The 18,352-nt window shown below is 35.3% G+C and overlaps 1 protein-coding gene across 1 annotated transcript in view; it reads right to left on the reverse strand.

Moving 5' to 3' along the window:
- Bag4 (BAG cochaperone 4) overlaps window positions 1-18,352 on the reverse strand; it is a 23,420-nt gene continuing 5,068 nt past the window's right edge. The window contains exons 2-5 of the mRNA XM_047550045.1: window positions 14,559-14,666; window positions 3,815-4,069; window positions 2,164-2,421; window positions 1-1,176 (exon numbers count right to left, since the gene is read on the reverse strand). Coding sequence (XP_047406001.1) covers window positions 694-1,176; window positions 2,164-2,421; window positions 3,815-4,069; window positions 14,559-14,666 — 1,104 coding nt within the window. The 3' untranslated portion in view covers window positions 1-693. The remainder of the gene's footprint in view (window positions 1,177-2,163; window positions 2,422-3,814; window positions 4,070-14,558; window positions 14,667-18,352) is intronic.

The following is an 18,352-nucleotide window of genomic DNA, read 5'->3' on the forward strand; positions in this document are numbered from 1 at the left end:
TGCTATACAAAAATGGGATAGTTTATTACCTCAAGAACTCATTCACATTGCAATATATTTAAGTGATGAAAAGACAAATCCAGTCAGAACTGCCATACTATCTGGCTGTCAATAGTCTTTTGAATAATTATATTAAACATATTACTACAAAATATACCAAGAAGTAGAGAATAATACTATATTTGTGAACTGCAAATAACAAAACAAAACAGAGATCCAAGAAGGCTAAAGTCTAAGCTGTAATTTACACATTTGAAGTGTGTACACTGAAAACAGTCACAATGTACAAAAATGTTGACAAGTAATCCAGATGTTTACAAAAACAAAATCTGTTTTTCTTGAGATTATATCCAGTCTCATCTGGTAGGTTTCTGATAGCCTGTTACATGAAATGTATTTCTCTCCTGCTGATAAGAAGCAGTTTAAAGATGTCCCCAAATTTCTTAAGAAGTGAGTCCACGTGGCAATATTAGTAATTTGTTTCCTATTACATTCATTCGTCTGAGAACTGAAAAATCTCATAACTAAAATGGTCTTCCATTCCTTTGCCAGCTTTTCGAGTTTTAAATCAAAGGAAAGTTGGAATGTATTGCTTCTTGTCATCAACAGGCATTTCAAAAAGACATTAACTAACCAAAATCAAGAGTTCTTTGGCCAAGTTATTAACAGGCTTCCACTTTGTTCTATATCCTTTCATAATCCTTTTTTTTCTAATTTTTCCAGTATGGCCTGGATCTTACAAACAGCCTCTTTCCTGGCCTGCCGGACAGAGTCCTGGCCCCCAGTTTCAACAGAATCCAGTTCCAAAAGTTCCTTTGTTAGCATTTCTTCCAGAAGCCAGTATGCTTTGTCTGTCTTTTTTCCTACGAACTCTTCTACTTCTTGCTCAAGATACTGGACCTTCTCCAATACGTGTATGATTTTTTTAATACTTGGAGGAGTACCTTCATCTGAAGATAAACACTCTTCAGGAAGATTATTACTCTGATCTTGATTGCCAGGATGCTCATTGGTGGCATTACCATACAGCTGAGGCTCAGCACTATATTGGACTTGGGAATCCAAAAGGTCTGAATTATCATTGCTCATTGTCCCAGAGGATTCATACTGATGGACACTGCAAGGAAAGTTGTGCCGGTTCATGCCTTGATCTTGGCTATAGGGGTACGAGGAATCCTTAGAATGGGAGAATAAAAGAGGAAAAAGCTATTTTAATAGGAATCCATCAACAGTCTAAGATTTTTTAACCCACATCTTTCACCTGACCCAGAAGGTACATGAAAAGATTCCCCACCAATAAAACTGGAGCACCCTTTCCAATCATTTGAGAAAAACATGGTTCTAAGAAGATAAAAGGGAACATCCTGTCACATAAAAAAAGGCAAGAGAATTCCTAAAGGTAATGGCTAGAACAACCTACCCTGAGGCAGATTATCATCATGAACACCTCACAATCTATTTTGCTACCTCACAATCCATCCAATGACTTAATAAATAAGAATTAAGACATTTTTCCCTTAAGAGTTAAAACCTCAAGACAGATATTAAAAAGGCAGACATAAGCAGATAATGTTCAAATCATTGTTAAAATCATAATGTTAAAATTAAACCATAGAAGCTAATACTATAGGTATTTCACTTTGGTTTTTATCTTCTATTTATAGAATATTTGTGGTTGTAAAATACAGTCTGATTGTATTTAACATTTGGAAAGTATTACAACAGACAGAAAATGAGCATTTTTATGTCTTTTAAAAATAGGATGTGAGCCTAAAATGTCTTTAAAAAGATGAAATATTTGGGAGGCTAAGGCAGGAGGATGGCAAGTTTGAGGCCAGCCTTGGCAACTTAGCAAGGCCCTCAGCAACTTAGTGAGAACCTGTCAAAAAATTAAAAAGGCTGGGGGTGTGGCTCAGTGATAAAGCACCTCTGGATTCAATTCCCAGTACCAAATAAATAAATAGATAAAGTCTCACAGTGTGTAAGGGAGAAAAGGTGGGGGGGGAGGATGAAAGAAAAACAGGTTGAAGTAAAGCTATAGGAAGTAATCACCAAATTTTTGCAATTAGTCCCCATTTAATACAGACCAACGTAGAAAAGTTCAATCTTAAGCTCTCTTAATTACCCAGAGAGCAAAAGAACAGCACTGAGAAGGTCTCCTACCTTGGACTGCTGGGGTGGTGGTGAAGGAGGTGGCTGAGGAGAGCCACTGCTAGGCCATGATGAAGTAGTTTCAGTCATGTAGAGATTCCCAGGTGGTACTGAGGGAGCTGCTGAAGGCCAAGGGTAGCGGGTGCCTATCCCATAAGCACCAGGAGAAGCAGCCCATGCATCCTCTTGTGGTCGTACAGTTGGTCCTGACTGCTGAACGCTACGATTACCATCCCCATAAGGATAATGGGGCAGGGTCATTCCAGGGTTCTATATTGAGAGGAAGAAATATGCTGGTCATTTCTAAAAAAAACTAAAAGTAATGAAAATATTATTGGCAGATTCTAAGATGCTAGGAACTCTAGTTGCCATAATTACTACAAGCCTAGAAAGAAAAAAAAAAACCTGTTCTAATGATACCAGGGACAGATTTGGTGATGACCAAACTAGAAAAGAATAAGGCCAAAAATTCAATGACTAAAGTGTAGTATAAATCTGTCCATAGAAGCACAAATAAAGGAAGCACAAATAAAGATCCTCTTAAAGTGAACAGAGAAATAAACATGGTATCATTTATAAAATGTTTAAAAATATAAACCTAACAGCACACACAAAAAAGGTTAAAACTGGGAAACTTTCAAACAATTCTCTAAAGATTTCTTTTGCCAGGCACAGTAGCACACACCTATAATCCCAGCAACCTGGGAAACTGAGGCAGGAGGCTCACAAGTTCAAGGACAACCTCAGCAACTTAGCAAGACCATGTCTCAAAATAAAAAATAAAGCTGGGCATGGTGGGCACATGCCTGTAATCCCAGCGGCTCTGGAGGCTGAGGCAGGAGGATCGCGAGTTCAAAGCCAGCCTCAGCAACTTAACCAGGCCTTAAGCAACTCAATGAGACCCTATCTCTAAATAAAACACAAGAAAGGGCTGGGGATGTGGCTCTGGGGTTGAGTTCCCCTGAGTTCAACCCCCGGTACCAAAAAAAAAGAAAAGAATTAGACAGTCATCCCTACCAGTTAACAATACATTGCTGTGCAATAAATACTGTTCTACCCAAGTTACCTGGGAGGAAGGAATTTGACAAGTGTGTTTCCTTAACTTTCCTTTGACCTAAGAACCACCATGTACAAAATTCTCTTAGGGGTTGGGATTGTGGCTCAGTGGTAGAACGTTTGCCTAGCATGTGTGAGGCACTGGGTTCGATTCTCGGCACTGCATACATATAAATAAAATTCAACAACTAATGAAAATATAAAATAATAAGTAAAATAAAATTTAAAAAGGACTGGTTGAGCACCCCTGGGTTCAATCCCCAGTACCAAAAATAAATAGAGCTGGAAGTATAGCTCAGTGTTAAAGCACCCCCTGGGCTCAATACTGGTACCACTAAAGGGAAAAAAAAAAAAAAAATTTCTTTACTATAAAAATTTTAAGATTATGACATCTTTGAGGTACCTTCAATCAAAATCCATTTATTGAAACAGTTGCTACAAATAAAAAAGGCATCAATATAAAAGTAGTCCCTGCCTTCACCTTTGAAAAAAATCTCTGAACATCTTCAGCATTTTCTTAAATCAATACTAGTAATAAATACCCTTCTACTGTTTACAACTCAAGAAGCAAAGACTTTGAAATTTTTCCTAACAGAAAACTGCTCACCTGTGAAGCAGGATATCCTGGAACCTGCCCCCTAAGAGGCGGTGCTTCAGTCTGACAGTCCTGTTGGGGATACATCCAACGAGAGGCTGGGGTTGGGCTGTTGCCAGGTGAACGATAAGTGCTTGGAACTTCTGTGGAGTAACTGGTCTGAGTATAGCCAGGTGCGTAATATGCCCCAGAATATGAGGCAGTATTTGCCCCAGGGCCAGGGGGATATGGTGGACCATATGCTCCATTCGTAAAAGAATTCAAACTCTGAAAAAAAGCCACATTGAGAGAAAAAAGGTGAGTAAATAGGAAGAGCTGAAGAGCTGAAATGTCCTAACTTAATGCCCAATGTTGAAAACTTTGGGAAGAAATCAATAACTGATGAATACAAACTCACTAACCAATCTGTGACGTATTCTTTCTCTCTTCTATTAAAATAATATTCCTATATTGAACACAAGTTATAACTGTAGGGTCCATGTAACAATGGGATGAGACATGTATATTGTGATGAGACATGAAGTGACGGCCTTAGAGCAGTGCTTCTAAAACACTGCCTTAAGTATACCTGACAATAACAATAGCAGAGAACTACTACCAACTGAGGAGGGATTGTGGGAAACTTGAGAGAATGGCTAGAGAGAAAAGGAAGTCCATGATGTAATAGGAAGAAAGACTACAAAGAAAGACCTAGCTATGCCATAGACTTTATATTTAACTGATCTTAGCTTCAGTTTCTCCATCAGGAAAAATAAAGATCATAAACGTTTCTTGTAGGATTATTATGAAAATTAAATGAGATGACATAAATTAAGACAGTATCTGGTACAAAGTATGCGCAATAAATGGTAATTATTTACCTTATTGTTGTTAGTATTATTATGGCAGGGTAAAGAAATAAACCCAGATCTGATTCCAAAGTCCATGTTCTTTGGTACTATACCATTACCCTATTTCCCAGATAATATCGACAACAGATAACAGAGACACCTTTCTCATATAGTGCAAACTGCCATGGATTTTGGTTTTGTTTGCAGACCTGGGATTTGAATCTAAGGTCACATGCAAGAACTCTACCACTGAGCTACATTCCCAATCCTCCTTAACTGCAGTTTTAAATCACCTATCTAGACTACTACTAATAACCAGAATCCTTAGTTTAATAATCCAAATAAGAGTAAAGTTAAAGTTAAATGATTACCGTAATATTTTTTATTAATTTCTACTTTACCTTTTAAAAACAGTAAAAACCCCAAATCAAGTTTTCCCATGTTCACCTCTGCCTCTAAGACTACATAATGGTTCTTACTTTAGGTTGGAGAACAGACAAATAATTCCACGCAGGGTCAGGTACAATGAAAGAGCCAGCAACACATTCCCTGACTAGAAGGGCAATGAACCACCTTTTGGTTAAAGCTACTAAGAAGCTCTTTAAGATTTCAGTCTAAACAAATAATTCCTTAATGTAACACACAAACTAGAAGACTTGATAATACATCGTGTGACATTCTGTACTATAATTCGGCTTCTAGAAATCCTTCCATTTTTTGGTACTAGAGAGACTTAACCAAGGGATGTTTTACCAGGGAGCTACATTCCCAGTCCTTTTTATTTATTTATTTATTTATTTATTTTATTTATTTATTTTTTTTTGCGGTGCTGGAGATTGAACCCAGGATCTTGTACTTGCAAGGCAGGCACTCTACCAACTGAGCTATATCCCCAGCCCCCTTTTACAGGGTCTCACTAAGTTGTTTAGGGCCTTGCTGAGGTTGGCCTTGAACTTGCAATCCTTCTATCTCAGCCTCCTAAGCCACTGGGATTACAGGTGTGCGCCACTTCGCTCAACTCTAGAAATCTTTCCTAAGGAAATGATTCAACCAGAGAATAAGTCGTAGGCATGAAGTTGTTCATCATAGCATTACTTATAATCACTCAAAATTTTAAATAGTCTAAACATTCTATAACAATGAAATGACTAAGTAAATTTAAGACTAACCATCCACAAAAAAAGACTGTGATTTTATTCAGTCTTAACTGACTAGATACTTAAAGATATTAAAGAGTTATTTTTAGGTATTTTTCCTTCTAAGTTTTAATAATGGCATTGTGGTTGTATTTTCAAAATATCCTTATATTTTAAATAAACATACTTAAGTTTATTTAGAAGTTATATAATTTGATATCTGAAATTTCTTCAAAATACTCCAAAGAAAAGATCCAGAGATAAATAAAAGATAGTCAAGGATTAATAATCTAAGCTGAGAAATGGACACCCAGGCATTTATTATGCTATTCTCCTAATTTTGTTTGAAAATTACCTTAATATTAAAAAAGAGAGTTCCTGATATTGCACCCTATATATAACAAGATGGCAAATACATAGGGCAACTAAAGTACTAAATTAAAAAGTATATAATTATTTAAAGCTGTGTACACATGATAGGGAAAACAAAAGAAAATTTTTCAAAATATGAATGTATTAGGATGGCACAAGTAGTTTTTTCTCCTTTCCTTAGTTTCCAATTTTTGTTGTCACTGTTATTGTTGGAAACTAATGAGTAGGAGGGCTTAGGCAGCCAGGGCAAGATGCCGAGTGAGGAGGTCAGGGGCAGGGCCAGAACAAAGGAGTCTGGAGAGGGTCTTTTGATGAGGTCAACTTCCTGCTTGACGAAAGTGGACACAAGCAGGGAATCCAAACAGACAGACACTTCCATACTCTGCTCTTAAGTGGGGGACCCAGTAGAAAAACTAAAACAGATGCATGGACACAAGGGTCCCCAAGTAATAATACTGAAGAGCTTGTGGACAGGGGAGGAGATAAGGAAATTCCAGAGACTATAAAAAGAACAGGCCAAAACTCCCCCACCAGATTCCCAGCTCTGAGACCTCTTCTTTTAGAAGTCTATCTCTGTATCTGTCACTTTTGCGATAAACCTACTTCTTGGTTGCTATCTGTGTCCTGTTCTTCAAATCTTTGCTGAATGAAGACAAGTAACCCAGTAGCCCTAGATGATAACAATTTAACAGCCAAAAGGCTAACCAACGCCCTTCCAAATAACATCTTACTATATGCCATCTCATTTCAAGCTAAAGATTGTCTGGTATGAAATACTTTTTACAAAAGTTGGTTTCCCAGTTGATAGACCATTGTGTCAATATGGGAACTAAAGGGAAGAAAAGTGGTCAAGTTTCTTGCCCAGAAAAAGAATGCTGATAGATTCCCTTGCTATTTGGTTTATGACTATGAAAGTACAGACAAATGTGAACTAAGCAAAAAATGATTTCCCCTAGCAGTATCACAATTTTCCTGTTGTGATTATCTTGAAAAATATGCAAAAATTTCCTAAAAGTATTCCAAGACTTCATTATTATCAGCAGTTAACATCAACTTGAATTTTTACTAACACTCATTTTGGAATTACCAAATCTACCATCATCCACCAGTTGCTCTCTTATGTAATATCTCAGTTTAGAGAGCTATTCCATTTTTTGTCTCACAGGAGCTCTTAACTATAGTACCTTTTTATTATTTGGACTGAGGATTGAACCCAGGGATGCTTAACCACTGAGCCATATCCCCAGCAATATATATATATATATATATATATATATATATATATATTTTTTTTTTTTTTTTTTTTTTTTTTTGCGGTGCTGGGGATTGAACCCAGGGCCTTGTGCTTGCAAGGCAGGCACTCTACTAACTGAGTCATATCCCCAGCCCCTTTTTTATATTTTTTTAAGAGACAGGGTCTGGCAGAGTTGCCAAGTGCCTTGCTAAATTGCTGAGGCTGGCTTTGAACTCAAGATCCCCCTGCCTCAGCCTCCAAAGTCACTGGGATTATAGGGGTACGCCACCTCACCCAGCCATTACTTATTTTACAACTCGATTCTCCCTTAAAATTAAGTGAAAAAATGTAAGTTAGATCAAAATCTTTTTGTACCATGACATCTCAATTCAAAGTAAGAAGACTTCAAGGTATTTGTTTTTGTGTTTTTTTGTTTTTTGGTAGAGCATTTCTATCATTACTACTCAGTAGTCTGTAATCTCCTAAAAGTCAAGAGACTATCTTCTTTATCAGAAAAAAAGCAATGTGAAAACTGCCAATACACTTTAGAAAGTGTGTGGAAAAGAAGTTTAAAAAACGCAGGTTGGGGTTAGGGATACAGCTCAGTTGGTAGAGTGCTTGCCTCACAAGCACAAGGCCCTGGGTTCAATCCCCAGCACTGCAAAAAAAAAAAAAAAAAAAAAAAAAAAAAAGGCAGATTATGTTAATGACCAAATAGAGTATTTTAATAAACCAAAAAGAATCATTACTAGAAAATTTGTATGTTAGCTGAGCTCAGTGTACACCTCTATAATTCTAGCTACTTGGGAGGCTGAAGCAGGAAGATAGAAACTTTAAGGCCAGCCCCAGCAACTTTGAACCTATCTCTAAATTAAAAATGTTATTAAGGATGTAGAGCTCAGTGGTAGAGCACCAGTGGGTTCAATCTACAGTATGGCAAAAAAGAAAAACACTTTTTTTTTTTTTTTTTGCTTTTTGGTACCAGGGATTGAACTTAAGGGCACTTGGTCACTGAGCCACACCACCAGTCCTTCTTTGTATTTTATTTAGAGACAGGGTCTCGCTGAGTTGCTTAGCACCTCGCTTTTGCTGAAGCTGGCTTTGAATTTGTGATCCTCCTGCCTCAATTACTTCCTGATTTTCATTACTTTCCTGGTTCTGATCTCTTCGTGAGTTCATGTCTACATTTCCCAAATAACCGCTGCGTCCAGGGATCACTACTTGTAACATGCATGTTTACAAAACAATATGGAATCAGAAAACTACCTATCAGCTTTGTAGTTGTTGACATGTTTGTTAAGGATGACCCAATGATCAATTTCAGAATGTCTCAAAGATAACTCAAAAAAACCCAAGCAAGACATTATACATACTTGGTTTATTAGAGCTATTTTTTAGATTTTTCTAACTATTCCTATATATGTTTATATACATTCATATATACATATGAATATACCCTAATGGCAACCAAATTCCTGATCATATATTTTCAGTAACATAATCATACACTATAACTAAAACACATTGTAAACATCCATCTCAAAAGAAAAATAACTATATACAAAATTATATCCATTTAAATATTTTCATGTACATTTTTACATATATATTCATATTTGTATTCCTATGTATGGATAAAAATGTTCAATCCCTAAACTAACCTTAACTATTTTTCTACATTAGTCCTATACCTACCAATATACTTCAGAGAAACCTCTACACATACAAACCATACATTTTACATGAATGAATTGAGGGATATAAGTTCATAAATTTACATTAAAAACCCATAGATATTTTATGTATGTATATACTCATTTCCATAGGCATAACCTAGATTTCAAACATAATATTGCTTACCTTTAAAATATCCATAAATATATATATAAACTTTGATATATATTACCTCTATATTCATATTTATATTCCTATATATTGATATAATGTTCCAAAGGTAACCCATTCCCTAACTCAGAACTAAACCTAATCCTACCCATAATCATGAGTCTTTTAAACAAAAATTATAAATATTACTGAATATCCATATATATTTTCACACATATATTCTGTATGTTTATATACATTCATATATGTATGTATGTGCCCTAATGGCAACCCAAATCCTACCCATAAATTTTCATATATATTATGGAATCATATCCTATATCTTACCAAAACTGTAAATATCCATCTCAAAAGAAAAATAACTATATACAAATTCATATCCATTTAAATATTTCCATGTATATTTTTACATGTATATTCATATTTGTATTCATATATATGGATAAAAATTTTCAAACCCAGTATTATCATGTTGCAGTCTATTTGTTTCTTGAAGTTGAGATGGGTTTGTTTGATGTATGTAGATGTTCCATTGTTTGGGGCATAAATATTTACGATTGTTATGTCTTGTTGATATATAATTCCCTTAAGCAGTTTGAAATGTCCTTCTTTGTTCCTTCAAGCTTTGGCTTGAAGTCCACTTTATCTGATATGAGGATAGAAACCTCTGCTTGTTTACATGGTCCATGTGAGTGATATGTTTTTTCCCATTCTTTCACCTTCAGTCTGTGTATGACTTTTCCTATGAGGTGAGTCTCTGCGAGGCAGCATGTTTTTGGGTGTTTTATAATCCATTCTGCTAGTCTCTCTTTTGATTGATGAGTTTAGAGCATTAATGTTCAAGATTATTATTGAGATATGATTTGTGTTGCTGGTAATTTTGGTTTATTTATAATTTTTAATTTGAATTAGTTTCCCTTTGATTGACTATTTCTTTAGTATAATTCCTCTCTTCACTGGTTTTCACTTTTTTTTTTCATTTCATCTTCATGGAATATTTTGTTGAAGATATACTTAAAGTGCAAGCTTCTGGTTCCAAATTCTTTTAATATTTGTTTATCAGGAAGGTTTTTTTTTCATCTTCAAATATGAAGCTTAATTTTGCTGGATACAGGATTCTTGGTTGGCATCCATTTTCTTTTAGAACTTGGTATATGTTATTCCAGGATCTCCTAGCTTTGAGGGTCTGCATTGAGAAATCAGTTGAGAGCCATACTGGTTTCCCCTTGTATGTAATCTGGTATTTTTCTCTCAAAGCCTTTAAAATTCTATCCTTATTCTGTATGTTAGGCATTTTTCTTATAATGGGCCTTGATGTGGGTCTGTTGTAATTTTGCACATTTGGGGGTTCTATGTCTCTTGTATTCAATTTTCCATTTCATTCTTTAGATTTAGGAATTTTTCTGCTATTATTTCATTGAGGAGATTATGCATTCCTTTGGTTTGTACCTCTGTGCCTTCATCTATCCTGATAAATCTTTAATTTGGTCTTTTCCATGTCATCCCGTATTTCTTGGAAGTTCTGTCCATTGTTTCTTAACATCATGTCTCTGTGATCAACTCAATTTTCAGGATGTTATATTTTGTCTTTACTGCCTGAGGTTCTGTCTTCCAAGTGGTCTAGTCTGTTGGTGATGCTTTCTATTGAACTTTTAATTAGGTTTATTGTTCATTTCAATGATTTGTTTGGTTTGTTCCCGCCCCCCCCAGAATCTCTATCTCTTTATTGAAGTGACCTTTGGCTACCTACATTTGTTCTTAGATCATCTTTTCCTTTGCAGATCAGTTAACTATGTACATTCTCAACTTCTCTGACATTTCTTCTACTGTGGTGTCAATGGATTCTGTTATTGGAGTATCTTGGTTTGCTTGGGGTGATTTGTTCCCTTGCTTTTTCATGTTGTTTGTGTGCCTACCCATCTAACAGTATGGATCTGAGCAGTAGTTTCTACCCTGCGGACTTAAGAGTGTCCTGAAGGTTTCTAGTACTTCACTGTTTAGGGGGAGACAAATAACAATGACTAATGCAAAAAATTTACAGCATTAAACCAAATAGTTCCTATGATATGTACAATTTTAATTATCACAATAAGCAAATGATATGATCAGTTGTCGCCTATAATAAAACAGCAAGTTTGCAAAAGGGTTTACATTTTCAAATGGTGGACTGGGAGAAAACAGAAGTGATACAGGATGTGATGATTATGAGAGAGAAGGAAAGAAGACAAACATAAAAGATTAAAGGAAGAGTGAAAGAGAACAATAGAGATTGGCTGTTAGCAGAAAAAAAGAATCAAGGGAAAAAGGAGAAAAATATATAAAGCAAAAAATTTTTAAAAAACAAAAAATAAAATAATACAAAACTAAAATATACTAATCAAACATCCTAGTTCACCAAAAAAATGAATTCATATAAAATAACTGGCTTCAAAATGCTAGAAATAAGCTGGATGCAGTGGCACACGCCTGTAATCCCAGCAACTCGGGAGGCTGAGGCAGGAGGATCACAAGTTCAAAGCCAGCCTCAGCAAAACAAAGGGCTAAGCAACTCATTAAACCCTGTCTCTAAATAAATACAAAATAGAGCTGGGGATGTGGCTCAGTAGTCTAGTGCCCCTAAGTCCAATCCCCAGTACCCTCCCACCCAAAAAAAAGTAGAAATAAGAAGAAAAAAAATAGGAAACTGTATAAAAGTCCAGGTACTATTAAGGTCACAATTAAAAAAGTGAAAAAGAATAAAAAAAGAAAAAAACTTTTACGAAAAGTTAAAGAATTCTTTCTGTTGGAATTCAAAATATTCTGTTTTTCTTCTCAGCAGTTTTAGGTTGGGGTCTTCTTGAATGTGACGCTCCACTCTCTGGATTGCTGGAGTGAGAGAGTGCAATTGGAGGAGGGTGGGTAGAGCCAGGTAGGTTTCCAAGACCAGTTGTCTCCTATATAAACCTCTCTCCACTTTTAAGTTTCTTCGCATCACTTAAGTACATTCTATGTTGTGCAACCTGTGTTTACTGGGCCTGTATTTTGGACCAAACTCCAATTTGCCAGGTATCCCCTTGGTCCATTGCAGGATTAGGGGTTGGGTGTTCCTTCCTTTGTCCTCCACATGCTGCCTGGAGATATGGCAGCTTCTATCCCCACACATGGATTTCGGGCTGCAAGTCCTTCAGGTTTGTTGGGCCTTTAGTTCTTGGTCTCCAAATGCTCCATTCTCCTCGGGCCTCCCAAAAATGTGGGTTAATTCCCTTATCCTCCTACTATGCTTATAGAGGGATCCCTCTGGCTGGAGCTTCCAGCTCAACTGTGGCAGCAGCTATTCCGCAGAGGATTTTTCTCTTTATTTTATTAGATCCAACCTCCTGTGTTCCTGGTCTGCTTTGAATGTCCAGTTTTAAGTTCCAGTAAAGTCCCTCCTTTTTTTTTTTTTTTTTTTTTTTTTTGTTTCACCCACCTATCTGCTTTCTTGGTTTCATGCCACAGAGCAGCCAGAAGCCTGACCTCCTCTATTCTGCCATCTTGGATCTCTCTCTTAATTAGAATTTTCAAGATTTATAAAACCCACCAAAAAGAAGAATGATCATGAGGCAAGACTAATATGAGAAAGCAGCTAGAAAGAAAGAGTGATACAATTTTTCTTTTTCCTTTTTTTTTTTGGAGGTACCAGGTACCAGGGCCTCATATATACTGGGGAAGTATTCTACCACTGAGCTACATCCCCAGACTTTTTAAATTTTATTTTGAGACAGGGTCTAGCTAAGTTGCCCAGGCTGGCCTTGAACTTGGAATTCTCCTGCAGGTTTTTAAAAATTGAGTTAATTCAGCCCTTTAAAGAAAATGTACTTCCATTATTTCCCTCCATCTCCCTAGCAAATTTAAAGAGACAAATATATTTGACTACCTAAAATTTAATCAGAAGACTCTAGTACACTTTATGGTGATCTTAAAATTTTAATTCTGCAGAGAACATCAGTTTATAGATAATTCTAATTTGAATCTAAAGTTCTGGGTACTCATTTGAAGGCTGCTTAAATGCAGCTGCTCTGAAACTATATATATTGCAATTATATTCCTTAAAAATGGTTTACATACAGAAATATGGTATCTAGATAGAAAAAAAATGAGACAATTATTGTTAGGATAGCAAGATTCTGGATGATATTTAAATATTTTCTCACTGGTATAAACATTATGAAAAAAAGATATACACACCAAACCCAAAACTTTCACACCCTAGAGAAATTCTTATCTCCTAAGTGTACAATAGAAAAATGAAAATACTGAGCAAAAAGAAGCAAGTTGCAAGAGGTTAATATGAAACCACTCAAAGTTTAAAAACATATTAAATAATACCATGTTAAGTTTATGGATATAAATATAATTAATAAAAGCATAAAAACAGAAAGAGGATAATAAATATAACAATAAAATGGAAAGAAGTGTCACATGGGGCTTTAATTGTATTTCTTTTTTTTAAAATATAAACTGTGGTAAAATTAAAAATTGATAAAACGAGGTGCTTGTTAAAAAGATATGTATAGGGCTGGGGTTGTGGTTCAATGGTAGAGCACTTGCCTGGCATGTGTGAGGCCCTGGGTTCAATCCTCAGCACCACATATAAACAAGCAAACAAATAAATAAATAAATAAACAAAATAAAGGTCCACAGACAACTAAAAAAATATTTTTTTAAAAAGGGGGGTGCTGGGCTGGGGATATAGCTCAGTTGGTATAGTTCTTGCCTTGCAAGCACAAGGCCCTGGGTTCAATCCCCAGCACCACAAAAAAAAAAAAGGGGGGGGGGCTAAGGTTGTGGCTCAGTGGTAAAGCACTTGCCTCGCATGTGTGGAGGCACTGGGTTTGATCCTCAGCACACATATAAATAAGTTAATTAATTAAATAAAAGTCCATCGACAACTAAAAAAATATTTTTAAAAGGATGTGCATATTTTCTGTACTTAGTATAAACTTCAAATATTTATAATGAAATATTTGTCATAAATCAAAAATTTTAAAATATGTACATTTTTAAAAATATAAGTACATTTTATATATATTTTTTCCAGGTTCTGAGAAATAATCTATTTTGCCTCAAGATACCTTTACTATAGATAATATTTGCCTAGATATTTCCTCATCTCTAAAATTAAAACAACATGCATAAGGTACTGGGTACAATTCCCAGTATCACAAAATAATAATAATAATAATAATGAGATTGATGGAGCCTGTTAAATTAAAAAGTAAAACAAAACCCACATATCACCACTATAAAATCTCACAGGTTCTGACTATAATTGATTCATTAAGGACAAATTCAGAAAGTTTGTCAATTTTCAACCATACCTGGCCTTGCAAATCTGGTCTTATAGGATATGTACTTGGGTATGGGGCCCTAGGTCGTGCAGGAGAATTCCAGTAGTTAGAACTGTAGCCAGGATATGGTGGCTGCTCCTAAGAAAAAAAGAAAAATTCACTTTTAGTAACATTCTTATGTCATTCTGGGATAAATCGATAGAGGCAAGATATAGATACCAAAAAAGACAATAGACAAAAAAGCAATAGAACCATACCATTATTAATCACTATTAAACTAATGAAGATACATTACATGACAAACCACATGCCCTGGAATAAAACAATTATTGACTATCTGGTAAGACTATTCTTATGCATTATGTCAATTTCACCAAAACAAATGTAGGAATGAATGCAAATAAAGGAATTCTGCATCAAAATGATTAGCTAAACCAGAGATATTAGCTTCTTTTTACCCCTCTCTAGTCACTACCCTTATCAATATAGGTTGAACATGCCTAATTTAATAGTGTAAGAATGCTACTGAAAGCGAATTTTTCTTTTTTCTTAGGAGCATCCACCATATCATTTCTGCTATGGGTAGGTTTTCTGGTAACAACCTATAACCTCAACATCAGGAATTAATGTAGAACAATTCTACAACTAATGTAGCACAAGGAGTAAATCTAGCCATGACAATCTCTTCAGCTTTTCCAACTCAAAAAGTTAATGCAATGATTTACAACAACAAGCTTTGGTAAGACACTAGACCAACTCAAAACTTTGCAGAGCATCTACTGTCTGGTTTAATATATGTATACTTTTATTATCCTATAAATTATTTTGCTTTGAACTTTATCATTTAAGTATAGTTTTACATTTGAACAGAATCTCTAAATTTTTTTCCTAAATTTTGAATGTGGTTTCACAAAGAAATTCATTGGCAAGTTGTAATCACTGAGAGGTTTCCACTATCTTAGCTTAATTGCACTACTAAATTTCGTAATACTTTCAAAGCATGTAAAGACTCCACCAGGTCAGTCTTCCAAGTTTCCAGGTTCTAATAAGCCTAACCTCTTCCCTTTATTCCCCTGTCCTAGAAGTTGTAGTGGTTTCCTACAGTTACTATCTTGATACTTCTGTTTTCTCTTTTTCCCTTTTCAGAACTCTAATTCCTGTTTAATTCCCTGTTTTAAAAGAAAAAGTGAGTTTTCTGTTTTCCTGCCTAGATCCTGACTTACAAAGTTAGCTTCTAAATATAAAATAGCCAAAAATTTAAAAAAAAAAAAAAATCAGGGTTGGGGTTGTAGCTCAGTTATTCAGCACTTGCCTAGCACTTGTGAGGCACTGGGTTCACCCCTCAGCATCACATAAAAAATAAATAAATAAAAATAAAGGTATTGTGTCCATCTACAAGGAAAACTTTTTTTTAAAGAATCAAATTCTCTTAAAGTAATAGCTGATTATATATCTTAGAATGGGATACCTGCAAAATTGTTGTACCAGAGATCAGTAGTAGAACATGTGTAAGGTCCTGGATTCAATCCCCTGCACCAAATAAACAGACAGAGAACTAAAACTCAGAACTATTTCAAAAAATGGGTGAGATGTACTATATGTATATTATGCCACTTTTAGAAATGAAAAAAAGAATGTTCTTAACTAAATAATAAAAATTACTAATTTTAACCAAACATGATCGTATACACCTATAATCCCAGTAACTCAGAAGGCTGAGGAAGAAAGATCGCAAGTTGGGGGTCAGCCTCAGCAATTTAGCAAGGCCCTAAGCAACTCAGCAAGACCCTGTCTCAAAATAAAAAATGAAAAAACAAGATCTGGGGTGTATCTTAGGTTCAATCCTCATTACCATGATTTTTCTAAATTATAATTTTTTATTTTACTGTCAATTTCCAAAGATAAAATTGGCCCTGACCTCCCATTTCCTCTCTTTTTCTTCCTTTTGGACAAAAGGGGATAAATCTAATACATCCAGTAACAATGAAAGTCTGTGGATTATGCCTGACACAACCTGACATTTGTGACTTCATAGGATATTGACTAAAGCTAATTATTCTATAAACTAAACTAAAAAATAAAATAAATAAAACACTAAGGTACCAATTCTAAGCTTTCAGTCAGTGAGAAGTGGTCACTTGACTGGACACCAGGATTTAGAGAAGAATTTTTAGGATTAGGTGGTTTGAGTTTACTTATAAGTGGAGAAAAAAAAGATCAGAACTAAAGGATGGAAAATGGCTTGGGGGAAATGTCATAAAGAAGTAAGGTACTAACTAAACTTTTTATTTGCTGACTGAAATATAAACAAAAACAGGCTTAAATAAAAAAGGTAATAAAAGGTTTTCACAAGTGATTAGATTGTGAACTAAAGCTTTTCTGGCAAAGGAAATTTGATTACAATTTTCTGTGGCAAGATACCATTTATTTACTTTTTTCTGTTTTAAGATGTATTACCTAAATCTCAGAGGAAGGCTGGCTTCAGACAACTCCTTTCACTTTTGTCTTAGAACTAACTAGTTACATAAGAAGTAGAGAATTGGGGTGTGACTCAGTGGTAGAATGCAAGCTTGACATGCTCAAGGCCCTGGGTTCAAGACCCAGCACACACACACAAAGATGGATATATTATTAAATTTACAGTGACTTACCCATTTTGCTGCAAAAAATAACTTCAGCCCAAGCAAACCTAATAATAAAGGAATCTGGGTAGTGCTGGTACTATATGAGTCCTAATTACAAATTTGCTCATATTTTTGCACAAGAACTTTGCAAAAATTATTTTTAAAGTACATACATAAATTGGGAGCTGGGATTGTGGCTCAGTGTTAGAGCACTTGCCTAGTATGTGTGAGGCACTGGGTTTGATCCTCAGCGCTGCATACAAATAAATGAAAAAAATAAAGGTCCATCAACAACCAAAACAAATTTTTTTAAAAAGTACATAAATCAGGGGCTGGGGAGATAGCTCAGTCGACAGAGTGCTTGCCTTATAAGCACAAGGCCCTGGGTTCGATCCCGAGCACCCAAAAAAAAAAAAAAAAAGTACATAAATCATTTGTAAAGCTAAATTATCCAAAATCACTTATCTTCATCACAATTTTTTAAAATTTTCAAATCTCATTTGAGTTTCCTCTAAGTTTTCTGACAATTTCCACCTTTTCCCTAGCACCTGATTATAACATTTATCATCATATGATATAATATAAATTTCCCAGCATATTCTATCCTACTTCCCTTACTCTGAAATGACCTGGACTTCTACTCCTCCATCATTTAGTTCTGATCTTTTTCTGAATCTCCTAGCTCATTCTCTTCCACTTACAAATAAACTCAAACCACCTAATCCTAAAAATTCTTCCCTAAATCCTGGTATCAAGTCAAGGTACCGCTTTCTCACTGACTAAAAAATTTCTGGAAGTACTGTTTATACTGTCTGGTAATCCAAAACTCCCATTAAGTCAAGCGTAGTGGCTTACAGGAAGGATTATAAATTCAAAGCCAACCTCAGCAACTTAGGGAGGCCCTGAGTAATTCAGCACCCTGTCTCAAAATAAAAAATAAAAACAGGCTAGGGATGTTGCTCAGTGGTTAAGCACCCTGGGTTCGATCTCCAATACCGAAAAAATAAAATTAAATAAATAACTTATACATATATAAAACATATATATATAAAACCCTCATTCATTACTTTAATACTTCTTTGAACTACCACCACTAAAATCAACAGTATCTTTAAATTGCCAAATCCAACAACTTCTTTTCAGTTCTCATACCACTTGCCTACAAAGTAACTGTGACCTTGCCTGGTTTGTACTGGATGA

This window comes from Sciurus carolinensis, chromosome 4 (assembly GCF_902686445.1).
Source record: "Sciurus carolinensis chromosome 4, mSciCar1.2, whole genome shotgun sequence".
Lineage (NCBI taxonomy): Eukaryota > Metazoa > Chordata > Mammalia > Rodentia > Sciuridae > Sciurus > Sciurus carolinensis.